This window comes from Rhinopithecus bieti, unplaced genomic scaffold (assembly GCF_001698545.2).
Source record: "Rhinopithecus bieti isolate Rb0 unplaced genomic scaffold, ASM169854v2 scaffold_21726, whole genome shotgun sequence".
NCBI lineage: Eukaryota > Metazoa > Chordata > Mammalia > Primates > Cercopithecidae > Rhinopithecus > Rhinopithecus bieti.
Window position 1 is genome coordinate 1,271,401 of NW_016811100.1, and position 26,758 is coordinate 1,298,158.

Below are 26,758 nucleotides of genomic sequence, written 5' to 3' on the forward strand. Positions count from 1 at the left end.
TAATGATGCCTTTGTTTTTCCTGTGACCAGCACCCATCCTGAAGTTATCTAGGGGCTGTCAGCTGCCAGTCAATTATTAGCGAAAGACACTCTCAAGACTCTGGGAGACCACAAAGGTTTTAGGAGTTGTATGTCAGGAAACAGGAAGTCCAAATATATATTTCACAATATCACAGATGGCCAACAAGCTCTTACTAAATAAATTAATAATGAAAGTGAATAACAGTAATAAAAACCAACAGTGGCCGTAACTAAAAATTGTATAAACAATTAACTTTACCCAAAGAGAAGTCTAGTCTTTGCCCTTGGTTACTTCAATGGGGTCTCTAGATCCCAGGAATGTTCTGCCTGATAGCAGCGTCTTTGCCAGGTGCTCTGGCCACTGGACAGCGAACCAAGTGGGCGTTGGGACATGCCATTATCAGTTGTGATCTCCAGAGGACCCTGGGGACCCCAAAATTATAGCTGGTGCCTGAAGTGAGGGCAGTCTTGTGAGAACTATTCCTTCAGACTTTACACTTTGCCTAACTCCTTGCAGAAACCATGATCAACTGAATAAACAGGTGATGCACTCACAGCGTCCTTCACTCTAACAGTATGAAGCCTGACTTTTCCTACATACAGATCAGTAAAAATTTCACAACTTTGCCAAAAGCTAAATAACCACACTTCTGTAGAATAGTGAATCTCATATTTCAATCTACTTGGTAAGGTACAAATATTTACTTATAAATTCCAAAAATCCCTTGCCATAAGAAAATGAGAGAGGGGTACTGCAGGTACTTGTTTCATGGGTTTCAGTAAAATGAAAAATAATGAATAAATGAAGTATATTATCTCATGTCTCTTCTAATTCTAAAAATTCCTTATTCTAATTCACAAAATCTCGACTCTTTAAACTAAATCACCAGACAGTTGCAATGAGAAAAAAAATCAAAGTTTCTCTTAACTATGAGTTTCACTCTATCAACCTTAGAAAATCCTAAGAAAAATTTTTAAAAAGCAGTATTACAAAGGAAGGCACATAGTTTACTTGCGAGACTTTGTGAAAAAAAATCCCTTTTATAATAAAAACTTTAAAAATTTCTAAGAGAGATATCAAGAGTTCTCTGCAGGAGAATGCCTGTCAGAGACCAAGGGTGCCTGCAGGGAGATTGACTTCTCATTCCCCAGTGGATGTCCACTCAAGCAATGGACTCCGTGGCCCACCCTATGCCTAGTTGAACAGCAGAGAGAACTGGGAAATTATGGCTACAGAGAAAGGTGACAGCTACAAGGGAGCCCAAGCTCCAGGCAAATTGTCAGCTTCCCATAAACCCAAGAGGGCAGCAGGGAAGTACCAGGGTTTGTACCATTTTGCCAGCACCTCACTCAAAAGGGCTGACTGCCACACAAGGGGCTCCCAAGAGCAAGAAGTGAGATGAGGTATTCTGCCCGGAGTGGAGGCCCAGGAGATTGAGGGTGGATCAAGTCATGTGGCACAGGGAAGGTCCACACTGGGCCTTTCAAAGAACTCACATGGGCAGCGTTTGAGCACCTGCCACTTGCGAATAAACATGCCAGTCAATCTCATCAACTTAGAGAGGAGACTGAGAGGGGACTCATCCCCTCTTCCTCCCCAGCACAGCCCCAAAGGCAAACCACAGGAGAGCACACTCACTCCTTCCCCTCCTGCCCTGCTGCAAAGGGGAGACAAGAATATCTGCACCAAAAATGAGATCAGCTCTAATCCAGACAGACTTTTAAAAAGAGTGACTGAGATGTTAAGGTCTGTCCCAGAGATGGTCAGGAGCCTCTGCTACCAAGAGCAAATAGATTAATCTATCCTAACTGTGCACAATGACTGGAGAAAAATGAAACTACTTCCTGTTACTATCCAGTCAGATAAAGATGCCTCAATAAAATGGCTAAAAAATGTGCTTCCATATGTCGGGCTCAATCACAGGAAATTGTCAGTTTCTGACCCACAAAAATGGCTATTTCACAGGAAACAAACAAACAACATAAGAATTTCCCCAATGTTTTACTATGAAAATTTCCAAAACACAACAAAGCTGAAAGGATTGCTATTACTTAGATTCTGCTACAATATTAGCATGGTATTGTATGTTTGGAGCATACCTATTCATCCCTTTACATCTATCATCACCTTATTTGTATAATGTATTGCAAAGTAAACTTTAGACATCAGCACTCATCTCCTAAATACTTCTGCATGAGTATCATAAACTACAGTTACACATTTCTTTATAGTTATTTAATGTGAAATTTACACAAAATGAAATGTACAAATTTTAAGTAAACATTCCCTGAGATTTAACAAGTGTATACAACATGTAACCTGGATCCCTATCAAGATCTAGAACATTAATATTTCTGCTTAAATTCCCTCATGGCCATTTCCATTGCACTCCATTCCCAGCCTCAGAGGTGGCTCCACAGTTCTGCTTTTGTTCTCACTGTAGTTTGCCTGTTCATGAAATTTCATAAACATGGCAGCACAAGCTTGTGTGTGCAAGGCTCCTCTCCCTCAGCTTTATGTTCCTGAGAGTTTTGTATGCTATCTGTAGTGGCAGCTCATTTCTTTTTATGGGTGGGTAGTATTACATTGGATGGACATATGAGTATATATAAATGACTATGTATGTGATATACAGAGCATAGCAGAGTGTATCCAATCTCCTACTGGTAGAAACCTAGGCATTTCCCATTTTAACCTATTATGGATAAAGCTGCTAGACATATTCTTTTATAAGACAACTATGAACACATCCTGTATTTCTCTTAGATAAATATGTAAAAGTGGAATTGCTGGGCCACAGGGCGTATATACATTTAGTATTAAACAAAACTCCCAAAATTGTTCAACATTTTATGTATTCACCAAGAAATTGAGTTCTATTGCTCCGCAGGCTTACCAACATTTGGTGTTGTCTGTCTTTTTAATTTAACCATTCCGGTGAGGGTGCAGAGGTATCTCCATGTGGTTTTAACTTGTATTCCCTTGAGAACCAATGATGTCGAGCATTTTTCATATGCTTCTTGGCCATTTATTTCTTTTGTGAACTATTTGTTCATATCTTTTGCACATTTGCCTATTTTTAAAAGCTGAATTACAGGAGTTATTTGTATTTCCTGGACATCTGTCCCTTAACAGATGTATGCATTACAAAATTTTCTCCCAGTCTGTGGCTTTCCTGCTTATTTTCTTAATAGCATCTACTGATGGGTAAAAGTTTTTAATTTTGATGATGCCTCAGGGGTGTGCGTGTGTGTGTGTGTGCATGTGTATACATATGTACAGCTTCACACTCTGAAACATGACATCTATTTTAGGACTTACCCTATACGATCACTGAATCTGCGACATTCAATCATTGACAGAAGTCCTGTTACTGGCTTAAACCTTGTGTCAGAGTAAAGAAAGTTTCAAAAACAGGGCCATATGCCAACTAACTGTCTATTGGTGGTGAATATCAGAGAGTAAAAGCAAGGGAATTTTGATAATTTCGAGAAATACTTTCATTAGCTATGATGAGGCACAAAAAAGTTCTAAGTCACTAAAATTCAACTATTTTATGAATCCTTTAATTTCTGTCAACAAAAATTTTTTTATACTTAATTTAATACTTAAAAAATGTATACTTAGTTTTATACTTAATTTTGTGGGTGTTTAGTGTTCTATTTTTATAATTCCCCGATGTTTTAATTTGAAACATACATACAACAAAAAGATTAGTATAATGAAGCCCTTGTGTACCTTACACCTGAGCTGACCAATTATGAACATTTGGCTACATTTGCTTTCTTTACATGTATGCAAGACTCTATGTGTATGTGTGTGTGTGTGTGTGTGTGTGTGTATTTTTTGTTCCTCTCTCCTTCAGAAATAAAAATTCTTTCCTCTATTATAGTATATAATCTATTTTCCACATAGATTATATACTAGAATCTATGTGGAAAATTCTGTGGGCTACGAATTAGCCCACAATTTTAGGTAAGTTCCTTGTTTCATGGGCCTCAGTAAAATGAAAAATAATGAATAAATGAAGTATATTATCTCATATCTCTTCTAATTCTAAAAATTCATTATTCTAATTCACAAAATCTCAACTCTTTAAATTAAATCACCAGACAGCTGCAATGAGAGAAAAAAAATCAAAACGTTTCTCTTAACTGTGAGTTTCACTCTATCAACCTTAGAAAATCCTAAGAAAATTTTAAAAGCAGTATTACAAAGGAAGGCACATAGTTTACTTGCGAGACTTTGTGAAAAAAAATCCCTTTTATAATAAAACTTTTAAAACTTTCTACTAGATATCAAGAGTTCAAGAATGGATGGGGATCAGTTTAAAGAACATTATTAGGAAACAATCAGAACAATTTGTATATGGACTTTATATTAGGTAATAGTGTTATACAGGCCTATCTTGTTCTTAGGCAAACAACTGGAAGAACTTACGCTAAAGCTCTTGATTTACACTTATAAATTAGTTCACCAGCAAAAAATAAAATAAATAAAACATTAAGGTGTATAAATGTGTCCGAGACCCAGAGAATGCACCACATCCAAATGTTAACAGGTGGTAAATCTAATGATTAACAGATCTTCTCACTGTACTTCGTACTGTCTTGAAGAGTTTTATTTTTCAAATAAAAAGTTGGTGGAAAAAATTTCCAGCCTAAAAAAAAACGAATCTCCACAGTGAAGGACTAAGATCTGAATGGTTAAAGCTTCTCAGTTCAGCATGAATGAGGATTTCTGGATAAGTAAAGAAACAACAACCAACAACAAAACCATAGCTTCAGGTTTTAGGTGATGGCTCTGCGATGATAACTAGAGAACTTGATTCAGTTGCACCTCGTGACTAATATGCATTGGTGTAAATTTCCTGGGTTGAGAAACTCTTGTTGGTTCTGCACGGGGATGATTGCTCTCAGGAGACATGGGGCTAGGGAGTTAGTGAGTTATGCTGTCAGGTGACTGCAAGCTTACTTTCTGGTCTTTTTTTTTTTTTTTTTTTAATGTGACAGTTCATTCTCTCTCTACACTTTTTTTATTTTTTTTATACTTAAGTCTAGGGTACACGTGCAATAACGTGCAGGTTTGTTACATATGTACACCTATGCCATAGTTGCTGTGCATGCACCCATTGACTCGTCATTTACTTATGTAATCTCCAAGCATTCCCTCCATCCCCCTCCCCCAATCGGACCTGGTGTGTGATGTTCCCTTCCTGTGTCCAAGTGATCTCACTTTCAAGTCCCCCTATTGAGTGAGAATATGCGGTATTGGTTTCCTGTTTCTTGCCGATAGTTTGCTGAGAAGATTGGTTTCCAGCTGCATCCATGTCCCTACAAAGGACATGAACTTCATTTTTTTTCCCTTTTATGGCTGCATGGTCTTCCATGGTGTATATGTCCATATTTTCTTATTCCAGTCTGTCCTGATGGACATTTGGGGTTATTCAGTCTTTGCTATAGTGATCGTGCCGCAATTAAACATCTGCTAAACGCTGTTCTTTATAGCCGCTGACTTATAATCCTTCGGGTATATTACCCAGTAATCGGATGGCTGGGTCAATGTATTCTAGTTCTAGATCTTGAGGATCACCACACTGTTTTCCCACTGGGTTGAACTAGCTTTACGTTCCACTAACAGTGTAGAAGCTGTTCCATTTTCCACTCCTCTCCAGCACCTGTTGTTTCCTGATTTTTCAATGATTGCCATTCTACTGCGTGTGGATGCGTTCTCATTGTGGTTTTTGATTCCTTTTCTCTGATGGCCCGTGATGATGGCATTTTTTCAGTGTCTGTTGGGCTGTATGAGTGTCTTTCTTTTGAGGAAGTGTTTCTGTTCATTATCCTTGGCCCACTTTTGATGCGGGGTTGTTTGTTTTTCTTATAAATTGATTGAGGTCTTATATAGGTTCTGGTATTGCCCTTTGTCAGATGCAGTATAGATTGCAAAAATTTCTCCCATTCTAGTGCCTGTTCCTTCTGTGGTGTTCCTTTGCCTGGTGCAGAGCTCTTTGTTTAATGGTCCCATTGCAATTTTGGCTTTTGCTGCCGCTTGCCTTTTGGTATTTTTAGACATGAAGTCCTTGCCCATGCTATGTCCTGAATTGTATGTACCTAGGTTTTATTCTAGGGTTTTTATGGTTTTAGGGTCTACATTTTAAGTCTCTAATCCATCTTGATTAATTTTCTATACGAGTAGGAAAGGATCCGTTCAGCTTTCACTTATGGCTCGCCAATTTTCCAGCACCTTATTAATAGCGGAATCCTTTCCTTTCTTATTCTCTCAGGTTTGTCAAGATCAGAGTCTGTAGATTCTGTGCTTTATTTCTGAAGGGCCTCTGTTCTGCTTCCACTTCGGTCTATATCTCTGTTTTAGTACCAGTCCATGCTGCTTTTGGTTACTGTGCCTTGTAGCATAGTTTTGAAGTCAGGTAGCATGATGCTCCAGCTTGCTCTTTTGGGCTTAGGATTGTGTTGGGCAATGCAGGCTCTTTTTTGGTTCCATATGACTTTAAGCAGTTTTTTTCCAACTCTGTGAGAAAGTCATTTTGGTGCTTAATGGGGATAGCTTGAATCTATAAATTACCTTGGGCAGTATGGCCATTTTCACATCTGATTGTTCCTTATCCATGGCATGGTATGTTCTGTCCATTTGTTTGTGTCTCTTTTATTTCACTGAGCCAGTGGTTTGTAGTTCTCTTGAGAGTCCTTTCGGCCTTTTAAGCAGCGACTTCTAGGTTTTTATTCTCTTTGAGCCTTTGTGAATGGGAGTTCATCATGATTTGGCTCCTGTTTGTCTGTTACTGGCTGCTGTAAGAATGCTGTGATTTGCACATGTTTTGTATCCTGAGACTTTGCTGAAGTGCTTATCAGGGCTGAAGGAGTTTTGACGGGCTGCGACAATGGGCGTTTTCTAGAATATACAGTCATGTCATCTGCAAACGAGGGCAATTTGACTTCTTCTTTTCCTAACTGAATACGCTTTACTTCTTTTCTCTTGCCTGACTTGCCCTAGCCAGAACTTCCACCACTATGTGTTTGTGAATAGAGTGGCTGGGAGAGGCATCCCTGTCTTGTGCCAGTTTCAAAGGATGCTTCAGTTTTTGCCCATTCAGTATTATATTGGCTGTGGGTTTGTCATATAGCTCTTATTATTTGAGATACATTCCTCAAACTGAATTTATTGAGAGTTTTAGCATGAAGGGCTGTTTGGATTTTGGTCGAGGCCTTTTCTGCCATCTTATTGAGATAATCATGTGGTTTTTGTCTTTGTTCTGTTTATATGCTGAGATTACATTTATTGATTTGCGTAGCTTACTTTCACAGAGAAGAAACCAGGAAAGCCAAAAAGACAGAGGCAAAGCCAGTGAATAGTAGAAGAGACTCACGAACTAATCTTTTTGCTGTTACATAGGCTTAAAAGATTCAAAACAAACAGCTGAAGAAATATAAATAAATAAATAAATAACTCAGTTTTTAAAAAGATAAGTCAAGTGTCAGTCTCTTAAACCAGGCCTGAAATTACACCATTCAGCCTCAAACAATAAAAACCAAAGGCAATATTTACTCCACTTGATGTCTCGTATACACAGGTTCTGCTATCTGTGTTAGGCACTCTTGATACAAGTAACGGTATCTTAGAAAAAGACACCGTCTTACATTTTAAAGGGCGTCTTGCCAACAGGGACCAGATGTTTTGTCTAATCGATAAAGACTGTATCCAACAAGATAAGGGTATAACCCAGCACACTCTTCCACCATCAGTCCTCACCAGAGGACTCTGGGGCCATAAAAACAGTACAAGTTCAGCAGCTCAAAACGGCCATGTTCAGAGATATCATCTTGCCGTTGCCTGTGACAAGCATTAGGCATCTGCCACTGAAGTCTCTGTTCACAGCAGAGACTCTTCCTTGCAAGACCTACAAACCAACTGGTCCAGACTGGGCTATTTTTCTGTCCAGGTTGCTCTCCCCAGACTGGTTTGTTAACTCTTTTTTATTCCCTTTCTTTTGATGTTAAATATTACTTTGCTGTGGAGTGTTTAATCCAGAACATTTACATACTGATTAAGTATACTATTGCGTATGGTTTGCAATACTGACTGTCTTGGTGAGTGGCATGAGTTTGTGTGCCTGTGGCTCTGACTACCAAGTGAACTGGAAATACTAAGGAGAAATGCCTCTTTCAGAACCCCATGTAGCTCGTCACTTTTGCGATTGAAATAGCATCAATAAAAGTATGACATCATGGAAAGACACAAACATCCACAGGCCTGGTTATCTCTGAACTTGTGCTGCTCAAGATAATATCTCTAACTGCTTGGTGCACATTCCCAACTGGATTCCCCAAGTTTCACATCAAATTCCAATAAGAGAATAAATCTAACTCCTCTGCCACACAGAAACCTTTAGATCAGAGGTCCCCAACCCATAGGCCATGGAATGACTCCAGACCTTGGCTTGTGAGGAACCGGCTGCACAGCAGGAGGTGAGCAGCGGGCAAGCATTGCCCCCTGAGCTCTACCTCCTATCAGCTCAGCAGGGGCATTAGATTCTCACAGAAGCACAAACCCTACCATGAACTGCACAGGCAAGGGATATCTAGGTCGCATGCTCCTTACAAGAATCTAATGGCTGATGACCTGAGGTGGAACAGTTTCATCCCAAAATCATCTGCCCCTTCCCCACTTCCCGCCTCATCCATGGAAAAATTGTCTTCCATGAAACTGGTCCCTGGTGCCAAGAAGGTCTGGGACCGCTGCTTCAGACACTTGGGGATAGTGATGCCCCTGAGGAGGACTTCCCTCCGGGCCAGCCATGGAGAGGGTTTTCACTCCTCCCTCACAGTGGGCTAACACACCCTTACCCAAGGGCCTGTCAGCAGGAGGCTCCTCTGTCAACCTCTATCACTGTCCCTCCTAACCCACAACCCCCCGACTCAAGCCACGTTCCAGATGCAGTGCGACCATCACAGAGTTGGATGTGCACCCCTCACTCTGGTAATAACACTAACTACCAAAGAGGCTTTTCTGGTCAGCCACGTTATGCAGGCAACTCCCTCTGAGACTGCAGGCATTTAAAAACAACCTCGGCCGTTTTATAAACCATTAAAAAATACTTCTTCTAACTTCTTTCAGCTTATTCTCTATAGTGCATTTGCTTTGCAAAAACTGAATTAACCCTTTCAAGTTCACTTTCAGTGTGAGTCATCCCTTTGCACAGAATTTTTACTTCCCGTTACAATTTCCCTCATAGCTTTGTGCCAAACAATAGCTAATAAGCATTAATTGGAAAGGTTTCTTTTGCGGTTAACATCAACCCATTAAATCAGCGTTCTTTGGGTACAGTTCTGCAGTCAGCAGGTTCAAACTGTACCTGGCCAATGTTTACCATCTCAGGCACAGGGAGATTTTCAGAGACGGTGTTAAATGCCTTGGTGAAGTTAGGAAAAATTACAAGATTGTATTCTGACCAATCAGTCTACAAAGCTCACAGGAATGCTTAATCTTTTTTAAAGCAACCTCCATGGTAAACCTGTAGTGTCTCCAAGTGTTCACAGTTTTCTTTTTTGAGCACTTAAGAATCATTTTTAATTTTAGAATTTGCCTAGGATTGCCATGAAACATTCATTTATACTTGCTCTGAATCTATTTTCTTTCCTTTAATAAAAATGGGACATTTGCCCCTTGAGTGTCTTTGCCACCTTTTCTAATTTTCATAATTCCCCAAAGGTTATACACAAAAAGCTTTGGCTGGGGTTGTAATTTTGAGACTTCTGACAAGCCTCAGCCCCTTCCTTCATCTTAGTCTTGTTTTCCCTCCTCCTTGATCATGCACACCTCATTCATTCAACAATTCGACACATATTTACTCTCTGCAGCCCATCCTACTGTGAGTTTCCAGAGGCCAGCATGAGATTTTACTCCTGTGTCCTCTTCCTACTGAGCAGAGCTCATTAATCTCACTGGACAGTTTACAACTTATCCCCACAAAAATCTAAAATATAAACATGTTATTTTGTTCTGTATCAATGAAAAGTAAATCTAACCTACACGGAGTATTTTCAAAAGAAAACCACAGAACAGCAGAAGAAAGGTCACTCTGGGTATAGAAATGGCCAGGGCAGGTGCAGCTGGCACTGTCAGTTTCATCCCTGACTTCGCTGCCTGTCTGTGCCTCTCCTCCCACCCATGCCCCAATTCAGAACCAAAGTGATGGCCAGTGTCACCCCTTCACCGTACTCTCTATGACTTATGCTCTAAACCCCCTCCACATCCCTCTTTCAGCTCCAACTTCATCAAATACACCCCCACTCTCTCCAGGCTGGGGTTACCCAGAATAAAAATCAACAAGAACCCCACTATAATATGTGCTGGAAGGCATCAAACACCGTTTCAAACACTGGTCTCTTGGCTGTGTTCTGGAATAACCCAGTCTGAGGCTTGAGGTTGACAGGAGTGGGCCCCAAAAAGATGTGGTGAGCTACAAAGGCTGGTCTTCAAGTTCCATGCAAGTTATAGGTAAGCTACGTTCGGGCAGAAGCAGGGTATGTTGTGCAGGTGCTGCCCTGACCAGGCCATGAGTGTCCCTCCCATAGCAATGGTTAAATAGTTTTAATACATTTCTGGATAAAAGTATTGCTTTAAATAGAACATTTCTGGCCAAAATAAAATTCAGATCAGCAAAATAAGGTTCTTTCAGCCCTGTGGGCTAACGTGGATTTTAAGACACAAAAATCTCAGAATGGTAAATTTTAAATGGCTTTAATGGTTTTCTCCAAGCACTCAGATATTCAACCATTCAACAAATACTCTAATGCCTACCTTGTGCTACAGCAATGAACAAGGGAGGCCATTTAGCTTATAGTCCAGCGGAAGAGAAAAATTAAAAGGCAACTAAAATTCCCTTTGGTAAGTATTACATGAGGATAAAGGATACATGGGACAATAGACATGCAAACAGTCATTTGGGGAGAACCACAATCTTGGAATTTTAAAGATACAACATTCTAAAGTATAAATCAGTTCCAAACTTTTTTTTTTTTTTTTTTTACAAACATTAGTCTTGCACAACTCGTAGTTTTTATTTTTTAATCAAAATTGACAAATTATAAACTCATGTCAAGGAGGAAATTGTCAAAATTCTTACAGAAGAATTTTAAAGCCAAAAACAAACAAAAAAATGGAAGAAATTACTCCATATTTCAGCATTCACATAAATAATTTTAAGTCTATCCTTGAGTCATGTTTAAAAATAAAGTGAGAGGAAAGTTGAAATTTTGCAAAATAAGCAGCATTTTCTAATTTCGCAAAAATGCAAAACAAATAAAATGCCTGCTTCTGTCCAAACTGCCTCCCAATGACAATGAACTACGGATGACAAAGCACTGCTAATGGCTCTCATGGCTGCAAAACAGCTTCCAAAAGCTTACCATGTGGAAACTACTTGCATGGTGCCTAAACAGGACCTGTTACTTAATGAATTTGACCCACTAAAATAATTGTCTACTACAATGAAGTATACACATTCTTATCACTTGGCTGTTTCCTTAGTTCCAACTCTCATAAACATCAACAGGATATTTTTATTTGTGCTCTTGCCCATAATATAAACGTAAAAAAATCTACCCATGTCAAACATAATTTTGAGTACTTATACATTCAAGGCAGTGTAGAGGACACAAAAACAGTTACTCCTACCCCAATGTCCTTTTGGTCTAGTAGGGGGAAATATGAACTTATTTGTATTTGTCAATTCTAACATTTATTGAGTATCATTTTGTGGACTGAGTACCTACTGCAATAATCATTACTCATAAACTATTAAATACTGAGTATCTACTATGTCCAGGGAGCCATTTAGGCATTAAAGATATACATATAGCTCATCTATATCAAACATTAGCAGTAACTCAGCCCCAGCAATTCCTCTAAACCAGGGAAGCAAAGTATAGCATATGTGTCATGTTTTTTGTATGGATCAGGAGCTAAGAATGGTTTCACTTTTTAAAAACAGTTGAGAAGAAATCAAAGAAGAAAACTTCATGAGAAAATTCTATGAAATTCAAATTTCAGTGGCCTTAAATACAGTTTTATTGGAAAATGGTCATACTCATCTGCTTGTCTATGGTATTCATGCTACAACAGCCAAGTTTAGAAGCTGCAACAAAGATTGGTCAACAACGTCAACCCTTGAGTAGTTGCAACAGTGACTACATACACAGCAGTGCCAACCCTTGGTTCAAACCATCATAGTAATCCCTCCACAGTCTGGATCATACAGGCAGGCATAAGCTCATACAAAGAAGCAGCAAGGAGTCTGCTGTCAGCAAAAGAGAAAAAGAGGCCACTTTCCTTCTGCCGAATGTGAAAAAGGAAGTATGCAATCCCAGCTGCCAATGGCTGCCATCTAGAACCCACAGGGGAACCAGCCTTGGGATGACACCTTTGCTGAGAATAAGGGTGAGAAGTTGGAGGAATATGAGTCCTTGAAGACATTTTGAGCCACAGATCATACCACAACTGGAACCAGCCCTGCGTTTAGTCTTCTTTTTAAATGAAATAAATTTCCTAATTATTTATGTGAGTTTGAGTCTGATATATATCAGTAACATAGATGGTCCCCTGACAATCAAGCAGGAATGAAACACAACAGATCTTTACAGTACAAAACAAAGTATTTCTTTTGTTCATGGTAATGTCACCATCACCACATTCAATAACTGCATTTACTAGTCACTTTACAGTGAATCCTCATAACTATGATGTAAGTACCACCACCTTCATTTTAAAGACAGAGAAAAATACAAAGGAGCTTAGGTTTGATGACTTACTCAAGGTTAAAATCTGGTAAGCGGCAGAGTTAGTACTTGGGTCTCATTCAGTCTGATGCTGCTTTGTTGTCTAATATCATGATTTGCTCACATTTTCATCTGTTGAAGGAATCATATGATTACAATGGTACAGGGTCAGGGAGGGGAGGAGAGGTTACCGAACGCAATCTATGGGAGAAGAAGGGAGAACAGGGAAGAAATAATGAGGGAACTAAATCTGGAAGGAAATATAGGAGTCAGACAGGGAAAGGCAAGGTGGTGAGCTGTCCTAGAAGAAGAAACAGCAATGTGCAGATACTGAGGCTACAGAGTGATTTAATATGTCTGGAGCACTAACATAAAGAAGAGGAGGCAGAGAGTGTAAGAGAGGATCATGAAGAGCCTCCTCTATACTTAGGCATCTGAACTACATCTTGAGTACTCTGAGGACATTACTTGAGGTTTTCAAATAAGGAAGTGGACAGGATCTAATTTCCACTTTATAAAGATGACTGTGACAGAAGGATGAAATAAAACCAGTTATGAGTAATTTAAGTAACAACTAATGAGAATCTAAAATATTCGACTAAAGTAACCTTAGAGTCAGAATTGCGACCTAAACTCCAGCTTCAATTTTTATACCTCCATGATCTTTGACAAATTAACCTACTAGTTCTTCATCTACCAAAAAAAAAAAAAAAAAGAATTCAGATAATTAGTGTGAGAATAAAATACTAAAGCAGAAAGAAATATACAATGTGCGATGTATAGCTAGCACTCAGTGGTAGCTATGTTTTCTTCTCTATCATTAATGTTATTCAGTCTGTAGCTCAGCAGTGCTACAGAATTGGGAGTCATCAGTAGATTGTAGTTAAAGTTATGAAGAGCATGCAGCATGGGATTAGAAGATGCTCAAGCAAAAATCCTGGGAAGACTATCCTTTAAGGAGTAGATAAAGGAAAGGAACAAGAAGAGTTCAGTGGATTTACTACTAACGTAGTGTCTGCTGACTTTGGACCGAAACATCTGAAGGGAAGAAGAGAAAAAAAGGGACCCACACTACTCAGTTGTAATATCTGGCTGGGTAGACTAGTCAGAGTAAAAGGAGGTTTTTGTGGGTTTTGTTTTGTTTTTCTTTACATGAGAAAGCCAAAGCAAGAGGTGCATACTGTAGGAAGGAACGGAGAAGGAGAATTCTCAGAAGTTAAGTAATGGCTCAAGATGTATGAGAAAATGGTGTCCCAGTCCACTGGGGGTTCCTCTGAGAGGCCCAGCATTCCTGCCCCAGTCTTCGCCTTTCCCTTAGGTGGGTGGGGACCCAAAGGTCCCTAATAGCTGTGACTGCCAAGATGAATAAGTTCTAATTGTGATGCTGGCTTATCTCCACTCAGCCACCACCCTTCTGGGTCTCCTCTTTAGTGTTAAGAAAGAAAAGAGGCTTTACCAAACTATGATAAGATGTATCCCCAAAACTCAGTTGTTGGACACTTTTGCATCCAAACTGGAGCAATCCCTCTCCAAGATTCCCAACTGCACTGGCTTCAGATCCTGTCTACCCACCAGGGGGTTGTAACCAGCCTCATCTCAGTAGGCCCCCATTGTCATGCAACTCAAAGGTCAATCCCTACCTACCATGTAACAAATGAGGGAGCTCTTAAAGAATGTCCTCTGGTTTCTCTGCAAAATGGCAGGGATCCTTCTGCCACATTTGAAAAATAAACAGTAGGACACTGACTGAAGTTGGTGAAGATGTGAAATAGCTGGTGCTGAAAATATGAATAAGCATAAACTAAAAGCACACTAAGACCACAAGGCATTGGTGAAGGACCAGCTGAGTGGGAAGATCCTGAACATACGTAGTTTCTTTCAAGTTTACACCAAATCAGTAAAAGTACTTAAGCTAGTGAACTGTGCTCTTACTCAATGTTACTCTACCCTACTCAGTCATCTTAAAAGTCTCACTGATAACAATACAATTCTAAAAATCAGCTTGGGTACTTATTAACACAAACAGTGCGCTACTTCTAGAAAAAAACAATAAAATAGATACAAGGGGCTTAAGAGTTTTCCACCTTCACGTATGTTAATTTCACTTTAAAAATGTTCTACCTCTATAATGTCACAAAGCAAATATGTGAATGAAACACTGGGCTATGTTTGGATACATGCCAGGCTCCCTAGGCCTTCAGGTATATTTACTGATTACAACTAAACAGACTGACCAGCTAGAAATCACCAAATAATTAAACAAATCTTAAGATTCAAGAAACTAAGCATTATATTTTAGTCATGAAGAAAGTTCAATTTTTAACAAACCAATGTACCTATTGCTAGTTATTACCATTTAAGGAGGAAGATGAGCATCATATCAAGTCAATTAAAACAAATTACCAGTATTAAATGGCTTACATTCTCACAGATATTAGAATATCCCATGTATTTTATAAAGAAACAATTTTTACTTTAATAAACTCAGCAAAACATTCTTAGTATCTAAAACAGCTACAATTTAAAGAAACTTAGTATTTAGTAATTTTAAATGGAATTTTATTACATGGTAATAATAGACATACAATAGCTATATTCTGTTTACAAGAAGCACAGCTAAAACCATACACAACTTTTTGCCAGTAAGTTTGAAACTTCAAAGACAGAAAATGTTTTAGAAAAATGTAACTTACTCAAATGTACCTACCCACAGAAAATATAACATATCTAACCTGACTGAAGAAGAAACAGAAATTTTAAATCGTCCTGAAAACATTTAAAAAGCAAAGCAGTTCTCCCTCATGTCTACCCACACCTCACCCAGTGTGGGGTGAAATGACAAAAAGGTTCGAATAAGTTTCACCAAATAACTACTTCTATACAAACTATGTCAAAGAACAGCAATAGAAGAAATCTTCCTAAATTCATTTATACAGCTAGAATATAACCTTGATAACAAAACCAGGAAAGAAAATGTTGGGTCAGTTTTACTCATGAATCTATTAACTAATTCAATAATACTGAAAATATATAAAACCACCACGCTGGATTCTTCCCAGAAATGTAAGGATGGTTTTAAATTAGAGCATCTGTTGTTATAATTTACCACCTAAAATATGAAAGGAGAAAAACCAAATATATAGTATCAATAGGTGCAGAGAAAATATTCAGTACTAATCACAATTCCTAAGGAAGTAAGGGGAGAAGGAAAATCACGGGGAGGGGAGGGGAGGAGAGGAAAAAAGGAAGAAAATTACAGACCCACATCTAACATAAACACAGACACAAAATTGTTGACAAAATATTAGCAAATAAAGCAATATATAAAAAGGACAATTCAAATCAACCAAGTGGGACTTTGAGTGAGAAAAAGTATTTGACAAAATTCTCAACCTAGAAATACGAATTCCCCCAGTTCAATGAAAATCATCTACAAAACACCCTGAGTTAATATTTTACTTACTTAATGGTAAAATACCAAATACTTTGCTACTAAAATCAGGAACAAAGCCAGAATGTCTATTCTCATCACTGGTATTCAACACGATACTGGAAATCCTAATTAGCGCAGTAAGGCAAGAAAAGACTGGAAAAGAAGTAAGACTGTCTCTATTAAAGGGCATCATGACATTTACATAGAAAATCCCAAAGAATCTATTTTCTTAAAAAATAAAAACTACTAGAATAAATGAATTTAGCAAAGCTACATGATATAAGGTGCATGTATCAGTTCCATGCCTATATACTAGCAGTAAATAATGGGAAAATGAAATTTTAAAAATACCATTTCTAATAGCATCAAAAAATACAAAATATTTAGAAAATGTTTAACAAAAAAAGTGTAAAAGATCTCCATAGCAAAATCTACAGAAAAGGCAGAAGGAAACTAAAACCTAACAAATTAAGTAATATACCACTATCATAAATTAGAATGTTCAATATCAGTGTGATTAATGCTCCCAAAGTTGGTCTACCGAGTCAATGCAATTCTAATCATAAACCCTAGCATGCTTTACTCTGTGGAAATTGACAAGCTGATTCTAAAATGTATATAGATATGCAAAGTATCTATAGTATTTAGAGCTATTTTTAAAGGAGCAACAAAGTAGGAGGATTTACACTACCTAATTTTAATACTTACTTTACAGCTAGAGTAATCAAGATTCTGTAATAAAGGCCTAAGGACAAATAGATAACAAAAAACAGAAGGGCTCAGGAACAGATTTATACTTACACTGTCATTTGCTTTTTGACAAAGGCTCCAAAAGGAATCCAATAATGAAAGCAAAGTCTTTTCAATACATGGTGCTAGAACTGAAATTCCATATAGAAAAATGTAAATGTAATTCAACATTAACGTGAAAATGCTCATAGACAAACATAAAAACTAAAACTATCAAACTTCTAGAAGAAAATAAAAGAGGATAGCTTTGAGACTTGAGAACGTGCAGTTTCTTAGAACACAGAAAGCAAAAACAGAAAAAAAAAATCAACATTAAAAATAAAAAAATAAAAAGGTAAGTTACAGACTGGGAGAAATATGTGCTATATATATCTGAAAAGAACTTCTATCCAGAATACATGAAGAATTACAGCTCAGCAACAAAAAACAATAAAATCAGAAATGGGTAAAAGAGAAACTTCACTAAAGATAATGGGTGTAGCCAATAAGCACAAGAAAAAGTGCTTGACATCATTATTCATCAGGGAAATGCAAATGTAAACTACAGTAAGAAGCCACGGTACACCCACCAGAATGGCTAAAATTAAAAAGACTGACACCACCAAATGTTGGTACATATGTAGAACAACCAATTCCACACATTGTCAGTGGGAGTATAAAATATATTGTACAACTACTCTGCAAAAGAGTTTAACAGTTTCTTAATAAAACTAAACATACACCTACCCTATAGCCCAGTAATCCCTCTCCTGCTCAAGAGAAATAAAAACATATGTCAAAAAAGGCTTCTATACTATTCAGAGAATTCTATTCATAATAATCCAAAACTAGGAATAGCCCAAGTGTCCACCAATAAAAGATTGGGTTAAAAAACTGTGCTATATAACATGAATGGAGCTGGGGGTCACTATCCTAACCAAACTAACACAGGAACAGAGAGCCATGTTCTTATTAATACTAATAAGTGGGAGCAAAACATTGACCACCTATGCACACAAATAAGGGAAAAACAGACACTGGAGCCTACTTGAGGGTAGAGGGCAGGAGAAAAGTAAAGATCGAAAAAACTACTCATCAGATACTAACCTTATTACCTGTGTGACAAAATTATCTGTACGCCAAACCCCTGTGACATGCAATTTACCCATATAACAAACCTGCACATGTACCCCTGAACCGAAAATAAAAGCTTTGAAAAAAACTGTGCTATAGTCAGACACTGGAATACGATTTGGCAATAAAAAGGAACAAGTGCCTGTGTATACAACATAAATGAACTCAAAAATACTATGCTGAGTGAAAGAAGACTTTGCAAAAAAAAGTACTTGCAAAAGGAAGTTCTAGAATTGAAAACACTAATCGATGATCAAAAAATGTAGTACAATGACTGCCTCTGATGGCAGAGGTGGGGGCGAGAAAAGAGCTTGAGAAAACCTCACAGGGTGATGAAAATATTCTCTATCCTAATAGGTTGTTGTTTTACAAAAGTAGAAATGGATATAAAAACTCCTCAGATCAGACACTAAAATTTGTACAATTCACTATATGAAAATTTTACCTCACAGGAGAAAAACAAACAAACACTAAGCTCTAGTTAGCTACAGGCACAGGTAAATGTTTACGAAAGCGAAATATACTAATACCTGCAACTTACTTAGAAAGGCAGGAAAGAATAAGATTGACTGGTAGATATGACAAAGCAAATCTATCAAGATGTTAACTGTTGTAGCATGGTGGACTCGTTACAGAACTCTTTCAACTTGGATACATATTTTAAAGTTTCATTTAAAATGTTAATTTAAAAATACTATTGAAAATATTTTTTAAAATATAAAGTACCCAGACTTAATCTAATAAAAGACGTATATGACTTTCAAATAAGATTATAAAAATTGTCAGACTTAAATACATAAGAAATTATAGGCCAGGCGCAGGGCTCACACCTGTAATCTCAGCACTCTGGGAGTCGACATGAGCAGATCACTTGAGCCCAGGAGTTTGAGAGCAGACAGGCCAACATGGTAAAACCCCATCTGTACAAGAAATATGAAAATTAGCCAGGCGTGGTGGTGCACACTTATAGTCCCAGCTACCGGGGAGGCCGAGGTCAGAGGATCACTGCAGCCTGGGAAGTCAAGGGTGCCACAGCACTCCAGCCTGGGTGAAAGAGTGAGGCCTTGTCAAAAAAAAAAAAAGAAAACGAGGAAGAAGAAAAGAAAAGAAAAAAGGGAAGAGAAGAGAAAAGAAGAGAAGAAAGAGAAGAGAAGAGAAGAGAAGAGAAGAGAAGAGAAGAGAAGAGAAGAGAAGAGAAGAGAAGAGAAAGCAGGCCGGCCAGTCAGCCAGGTACATAGGAAGATTCAGTATTATAAACATCTGTATTTGTCCCAAATTGTTCTATAGATTCAATACAATGCCAGTAAAAATTCTCAAATATTTTTCATGAATGTATTTGGTAAGCAGATTCTAAAATCTAGAGAAATGGATGAGGAAAGGTCCCAAAGCAGCAAACACAATAGTGAAAAAGGCAGGATAGAAGGACACGCCCTATCAGATACGTGGACTCACTACAAAGCTATAGTGAGCAACTTAGTTTGGTGTTGCTTCTACATGCCTGGAACAAAATACAGCCGGACGTATTCATGCACAAGAGGTGATGCTGCAGACCAGGGTAAAAAGATGACAAATCAACTAACAGTATAGGACATTTTTATTTGCCCTTTAAAAAAAAATACTGAATTAGATCCCTACCAACAAAATATACAATAAAATGCTACACCAGGTAGTTCAGAAATCTAAATGTAAAAAACCAACGTTTCAGATGTTTTAGAGGAAAATACAAGAATAATTCATGACATCTGTGTTATGTGTCTTACATAAAGTGTAAAGGTGTGAACCATAAAGTAGAAAATAGAAAAAGTCTATTAATATATTAAAATCTTAAAATTCTGAAGTAAAGTTAAATGCTAGATATTCTTTCAACAAATATTTACAACACAGATTTTGAGATTTATGTAAGTTAAAAAATTAACTGCCCTAAATAAAATTTACAAGTGAAATAAAATTTACAAGTGAAACTAAGACCAAAAGAGTCTTTCCAGTATACCAAGAAAATTGACATTGAAAGCAGTGTGCGAAAGATAGGGAGAAAAACTGTATAGTAGAAATATAATAAATAAAAGAAGTTACAGACAGGACGGAATAACAAAATAACAGTGACTCTGCACTATGGAATGGTAGAAATGGCTGTCAAAGCTATGTAAGATATGAGAAAAGGCAGTTACAACAATGCTGGTTGTGAAATAAAATTATCAGAGGATATTCTCCTACTTTAAATTTAAGACTGATCCTTGCTGGCTTAAGTGCAGGATGAGTCACTGGGTTCAACGTGTGGGCACACATGTAAGAGAGAAGTGCTGGCATTTCTCCAAGCACAGAGATAGTGGGTGCCCTTGGAAATCTTACTACAACTGGACAGTAACTACCCCCAGCCTCCAGCCCCCTACCCCTCAAATAAGTCAATTCACCAATGCTGTCTACTCTGGAGCACACAAAGTATCTATGGCAGATGATGACAGTCACATGACTAGGCAAGCAACCTGGATCTCACAGGGGGCCGAATAGCCCAGATCCTTCAAAAGATGATTTTCTTTTTTAAAAAAGTTATTCACCAAGGGAGCTCAACATTTCTTTTGAGTCTAATAGGTTATCTAGACCAAATTTGTCCTCAGCTGTGGCCAATTTGATATGAACTAAATTATATTCAGTGATTTGCCATTAAAAGATAACCACATTAGCCAAAGGTAACCAAGAAAGGTAATCCCTGAAAAACAAAGATCAAATGCAGAACAAAAGCCTGACGCATCCCTCACATTGGGGGAATAAAATACTAAAATTAAAAAATAATGACTAACAAGAAAATACCATCTTAGTTCCCAGCAGTACCAGAAAAAAGCGTAATAAAAAAGTTAAAGCACTGGCCTCCAGACTATACTCCCACAGTGGTACACAGGAAAGAAAAGAACATCCTGAATCCTTATACCTCTAATAAAAATAGCCAGAGCTGCAGGACTGAACCAGAGAAACTCATCAAACCCACGTGTGCAGTGCAGAGCCGACACTGGCAGCAGATTATGAAGCAAGCAGCCCTTGCACCTCCACATTTCCCGATAGATGGCTGAGGCTTTTCCCCAGAGGTTTAGGTGGGATGTAGATAGGTTCTATGTACACAGGGTTTATTTAAGAGAAGTTCATTTGAAAAACATTTTTGTACCTTGGTACAGAATGAAGTCAAGCCATTTAGAGGTGATGCAGAAATATTCAAGCCACAAACTAAGTTGCATATTTTCATGATGTTAAAACAGTGGCTGGAATTACGTCAAAAGACTAAAATACACCTGAGCCTTGGTAAGATAAAATAATGTTACAGATTTCTGAGCCATTAAGGGCAAATTACCAACTTGAAAGTTGATGGGCAAATGGATACTTACACCTCCAGAAGCCGAGAGAAATGTATCAAGTAGTCCTGAAAGCATAGTATAAACTCTACCTCAAGTATATACATTTTACTTAACACAAAGATTCTACGGAAAATAAAAATAAATAAATAAATAAATAAGAACAAATCATCAAAAAAGTCAAAGCACGCAATGGCCGGATGACATCTACACTTTTATATTCTCCAAAGTTTTGCATTCACCCCTACTATTAGACGTACTTTAATGGCAACAACTGAGAAACACAAAGGCATATGAAATCAGTATTAGTGACATCAAAACTCTGAAAACAAAATAGATAACAATTCTTTACATTTAAGGAGGCTGGGAACCGAGATTTTTAGCAATTCTTGGTTCTGGTTCTTGCATAGATATGATCCAGGTCATCAGATTCTTTCTCCCAAACTGCATTAGCTTTCTGGAGAAAGGGGTTTTTCTATTGGAACCAGAGAGCTAGCGGGTAAATATGTGATATTAACTAACAACAAGATGGACAGACCCTATGAGCCTTTATGCAAGTTCCTCTGTTGATAATTGGCTGAAAATGAAAAGGTCATACATTCATTTTCTAGTAATCTTTATGAGAGATTATTTTAAAGTAAGACTAAAATATAGCCCAAGATATAGAACTTCAACTTCTACAGGCCACCAGAGGTTAACTGGTCTCTGGAAAATGTGTCCATAAACTCCCTCAGAACATTATTTAGTGCTTGGTTTCATATGATCTGGTCAGGATGGACAAAATGCTGTTGAACTGAACACAAAAGAGTTGATAGTTCTTGCAGCGGAAGAATTATGGTCTTCCTATCTTTTCATCTTAGAATGACTAATGGAGGATTAAGCAATTGGTTCTGATGGTCTTTGGCTAAAGAAAGAAAATTTTGCTAGGGCCTCTTCATTCAAGGGCTCCACAATGCCATCAGCAGTGTACTGTAGCCCTCAGTTACTTAGTAATCTAAGAGACACTCAAAGTAGAAAGAAAAAAAAGAAGCTAAACTCAGAAGTGTGTTTCTAAATGACAAATACTCATCAAATGAAGCTGTTAATGTTTTACAGGCAGTACATGAATGTATTTCATTCTAATTAAACCAAAATAAATACGCTGCACAATCTACTGAGAGACCTTGAGAGAGTTAAAAAGTAGCTAAGACTTTTTAAGTGCTTATGTATCAACAGTTTTGAGTATTTGCAGATTGATTAAATAATAATAATAATAATCAAAAACTGCTATTACATAACCCGAAGCTTCAAACTAAGGGGGAAGTGTTCTACAGTGACACCTAGTGGTAAAAGGTAATGTAGTAGCAGGAGACCGAGTAGCAGGACAAAATAAACAGGGAGATGGAAAGCTGCTAGGAGATACTGGGAGGTAAGGGGTGATACTCAAAAGGGAAAAGCTAAACAAGCAAACAAACAGAAAACATCACACATACCAGTGTCTACAAAATAAGCCCAAAAGGACATCATGTTCCTTCTCTGCCAAAATATTTTCAAATCAATAAATGTGAAAAAGGCTTCTCCTGGGCCCAACTGGTCATGCAAGTCCAGTTCTACATGCAAATTAAAGGTAAGAAGTCCAATTTATTCATGTTTCTTTTATATTACAAAGAGTAAAACTGAAAAAAAAGTAAAATTGAACTCTGTAGAAAACCATTTTATCATTTTTCAGTTTAAGTTGAAGAAAATAAAAAAGACACTTTCTTTAAAAATCTGTGTGATATAAATTCCCCAAATTCCAGCTTCCAAACATCACTTTTCAGTAAAATGACCACGAAGATAAAGTTTGGACAGAAAAAAATAATAATAATCACCTTTTCCCTAAAATGCATGTTTCAAATGACTGGGTTCTTTTTTCCCCATACTTTCACATAAAAACTTAAGAAATAATAATGTTTGATGTGACCAATGCCATTATCTTCTGATTCTCAATGTAAGACATCTCAAAAAACGTACTATTTGAACACATATACTTCTTCTCAAACTAAAATTTCAAAGATTGTTTCAAATACAATTTTTTGTCAAGGGAAATGTAATTGGTGATAGGACAAAAGTATAGTTTTCTCCAATAATTAAGCGCAGTACTCATGGAAACAGCCAGAAGAAAACTTGATAATCCAGTTTGACTCCAATTACATATTAGAGAAACTAAAATGCAAGTAGCATGGCAAAATGAATAAGAGAAAACCTGGGTTCTGAGTCTTGGTTCTTCCAGTAATTAGTTGAGTTTCCATGAACTAAACAACCTTCAATGAACTCGACAACTTTTCTGGGCATTAATTACCTCATCTGTATGATTTGTGCAGGAAACTACATGGGTCTCACAGTATGTCACTGCTAAAAAGTCTTTGATTTTCCCAGTAGAAGGGAATGGTTTGCACAACGTCCGTACCTTAATGACCAAGTAAACATAGCATTAAAAGAAAAGCCAGCATTATCTTTTGAGTACAGCCTACTACACATGACACTGCACTTCAACTGTTTAGGATGATGGAAAGAAATGGTTTCCATGCCTAGTGCCTTCTATCTGGCACACGGTCAGAACTCAGTATCTACTGGAAGAAAAAAACAACAAAAAGCTGCAGATATGCGAATAAATAATACTCATTATGTAACATGCAGGGCTCCAATATCAACTTTTGTTTTTGCATCACGGGCATTCCTTCCTTTTACACAGTCTTTTACATACTATGTCTGTTTCATGACTATTAGAGAATCAATGTGTAAAATGCTTAAAAGGCTGTAGATCCTCAAATATGGACAGAGTTTGTTCTAAAATGCCTGAGTATGAAAGTCAGGAGAAGTTAATTTAAGTCACTGCATTTCCTAAACCTATCTCTTGCCTTTTAAAATGCTTCAAATAGTTATGGGGTAGGGATAGAAACGTGACACACATTTCCCAATATTAGTTCTCACCAATAAGAGGCCATATAAAATGACTTCCTCAGATGCAATCAGCCGTCTACTCATAAACACAAAAATGAAATGGAATGAAGATATGCTTCACCAGTAAATAGCTACAGAAACCTTTTGAAAACAACTAACATCAAAGTCTGGTTAATCAGCTTTCTCTGCTTAGTGCCCTAAGAGGCACAATGGGTTCTTCTCATTTAGGGATGTTAAAAAGAGTAGCCTCGGTCCCCTGAGGCAATTAATCTATCCCTCTGCAGGTTTAAGTAAGTGACATTTAAGAACAAGTGAAAAAGGAACACAGTTTTACTTATGTCGGAGGTGAATTAATATGCTTGCACTGTGTGTACATCTTTACATTTAGAATACAAATATTAGCCCTTATAACGTAAATTTGTGCAATGGATTTAATGCACTACTTTCCCCATTAAAATTTATTCATTCATTCACTACTCAAGTATTTATTGAGCACCTATTATGGGACAGGAACATTCTAGGAGTTGGGGATACGGAGAGAATGAGCCAAAGACAACACTCATGAAAGTAATAAGACAAGTTCAGATAGTGACAAGTGCTATAAAGAAAATACTTCTTTTGACTATAGCTATTTGATTCATTTTCTTGGTATATTATGAACTAATGATCTGTAGATCTCAGCGAACAAAGAGCCTAAATCACTTCAAGTGAAGTTCACAGCTCACATTCCATACACATGTGTATTGCAGCTTCAATATCCTAAATATGAGTCAAAGGAAGTAGAAAAGAAACCGAGAACCACTGAAATATGAGACGAAACAGATTTAAAAATCTGTTCTCTCTCTGCTGGATATGCACATGAACGAGGAGAAAGGTGAATATCCAATCGATTTTATTTTAAGTAAAAGTGGTAAAAATAGAGACGCTCGTTCAGTATTTCATGACATTCTAAGGTATTTTAAAGGTAACTGCAACGCATATTAAGAAAGCTACATACAAGCAAAAATATTTAACATAATTTCCAAGAGCATTCAAATGACTCCCAACTTCTCCCCCCCACCCCCCGCCCCAGGCGCCCCACTTTCACATCCTTTGAATTGCTCTGAAACACTGCTGGTTAGGCAGGAACTCACTTTCCCTGACTTTGGCTCATTTTCAACTCCCCAAAACATGCGAGGCAAAAGATAAATTGTTTTCTTACTCCCATTTCAATTCCACGGAAAGCCAAAAGACACGCTCAGCAACCTCTGTCTCGGCTGCGCCCAGCAGGTGAAGGAACCGCTGGGAAGTGGCTCCCCGAGACCACCATCCCGACGGCTCGGACCCCAGTCCGCCTGGCCCCTCGCCCGCCCGCCAGGCCCGCCGAGTGCGGCCTCCGCCCTGCGCGCCTAAAGGAGGAGCGTCGCGGGGGATGGAGGTGGCGTGCAGTGGGATCTGGGGAGATGCACCCGCAACGCCCGCCGCGCCACCCGGCTCTCTACCCCGAGACGCGGCCCCGGATCCCCGCCCCGCAGGGCCTCTGACCTCTCCGGGCCCCGGGGCTGCTGCTGCCCCCGCTGCTGCCCGCACTCGTGCTACCGCTGCCGGAGCCGCTGCTGCTGCTGTTGCCGCTGCCCTTGGCATTCTTACGCTGGGCCATCGCACGCTCCGCGGGGGCTGGCGAGGGCTGGTGGGCTTCCTCAGTGCGCAGGGGGACACACGCGACACGGGAGTCGCTGGCGGCGGCGGCGTGCGCTGGAGCGGGTTTGGGCCGCTGCTCCTGCAGCAGAGCCTGTGCCTCGGCACCGCCCGCAGCACCTCAGAGGACTTTTCACCCGCGTGCCGGCTGCGCGCGCCCGCCCTCGCGTGTACGAACTTGTGACTGCCTCCCGGGGCGAGAGCGCGCGGCTCGCCTCCCGACAGCCACGCCCCTTCCCGGCCTCGCCCCGCCCCCGGAAGGCTGAGTGACGGCGCCTGGGACCGAATCGCAAGGGCACTTACGAGGCGGCTGTACCCTGCAGCGCTCCCAGCCCTTGCTCACTTAGGGCAGTTCGGGCGCTAGGCAGCTGCCTGTGAGAGCGAGCCGCTTTCGGCTTTGCAGTCTGTCCCGGTCCTTTGGAACGTGGCAAACGTGGAAGCCGAAAGGGTTCTCGCGAGCGTTGGCAGACCCCCTTCATAGGGATGTGACAGGGCGCGGTTCAGGGTAGGCGGACACGTGGGCCGTCCTTGGGCGGAGTGCGCCGCCTCTAGGCCTTTCACTGGGAATTTTGTCCCCTTTCCCTATACAAGGAAAGGAAGGAGTGTAATCTCGCTTCTTGCAAAAGAGATCCCTATTTCTTGTCCTGATTAATACTGACATTTCTGAAATGGTGATATTAGGACTAGTTCAATGCTTAAACCG

General features: G+C 38.9%; 1 protein-coding gene across 1 annotated transcript in view; it reads right to left on the reverse strand.

Annotated features, from left to right (window-relative positions):
• ASPH (aspartate beta-hydroxylase) overlaps window positions 1–26,512 on the reverse strand; it is a 228,531-nt gene extending 202,019 nt beyond the window's left edge. The window contains exon 1 of the mRNA XM_017893472.1: window positions 25,903–26,512. Within this exon, the coding sequence (XP_017748961.1) occupies window positions 25,903–26,017 (115 nt within the window). The 5' untranslated portion in view covers window positions 26,018–26,512. The remainder of the gene's footprint in view (window positions 1–25,902) is intronic.
• Between the last annotated feature and the right edge of the window lie 246 nt (window positions 26,513–26,758).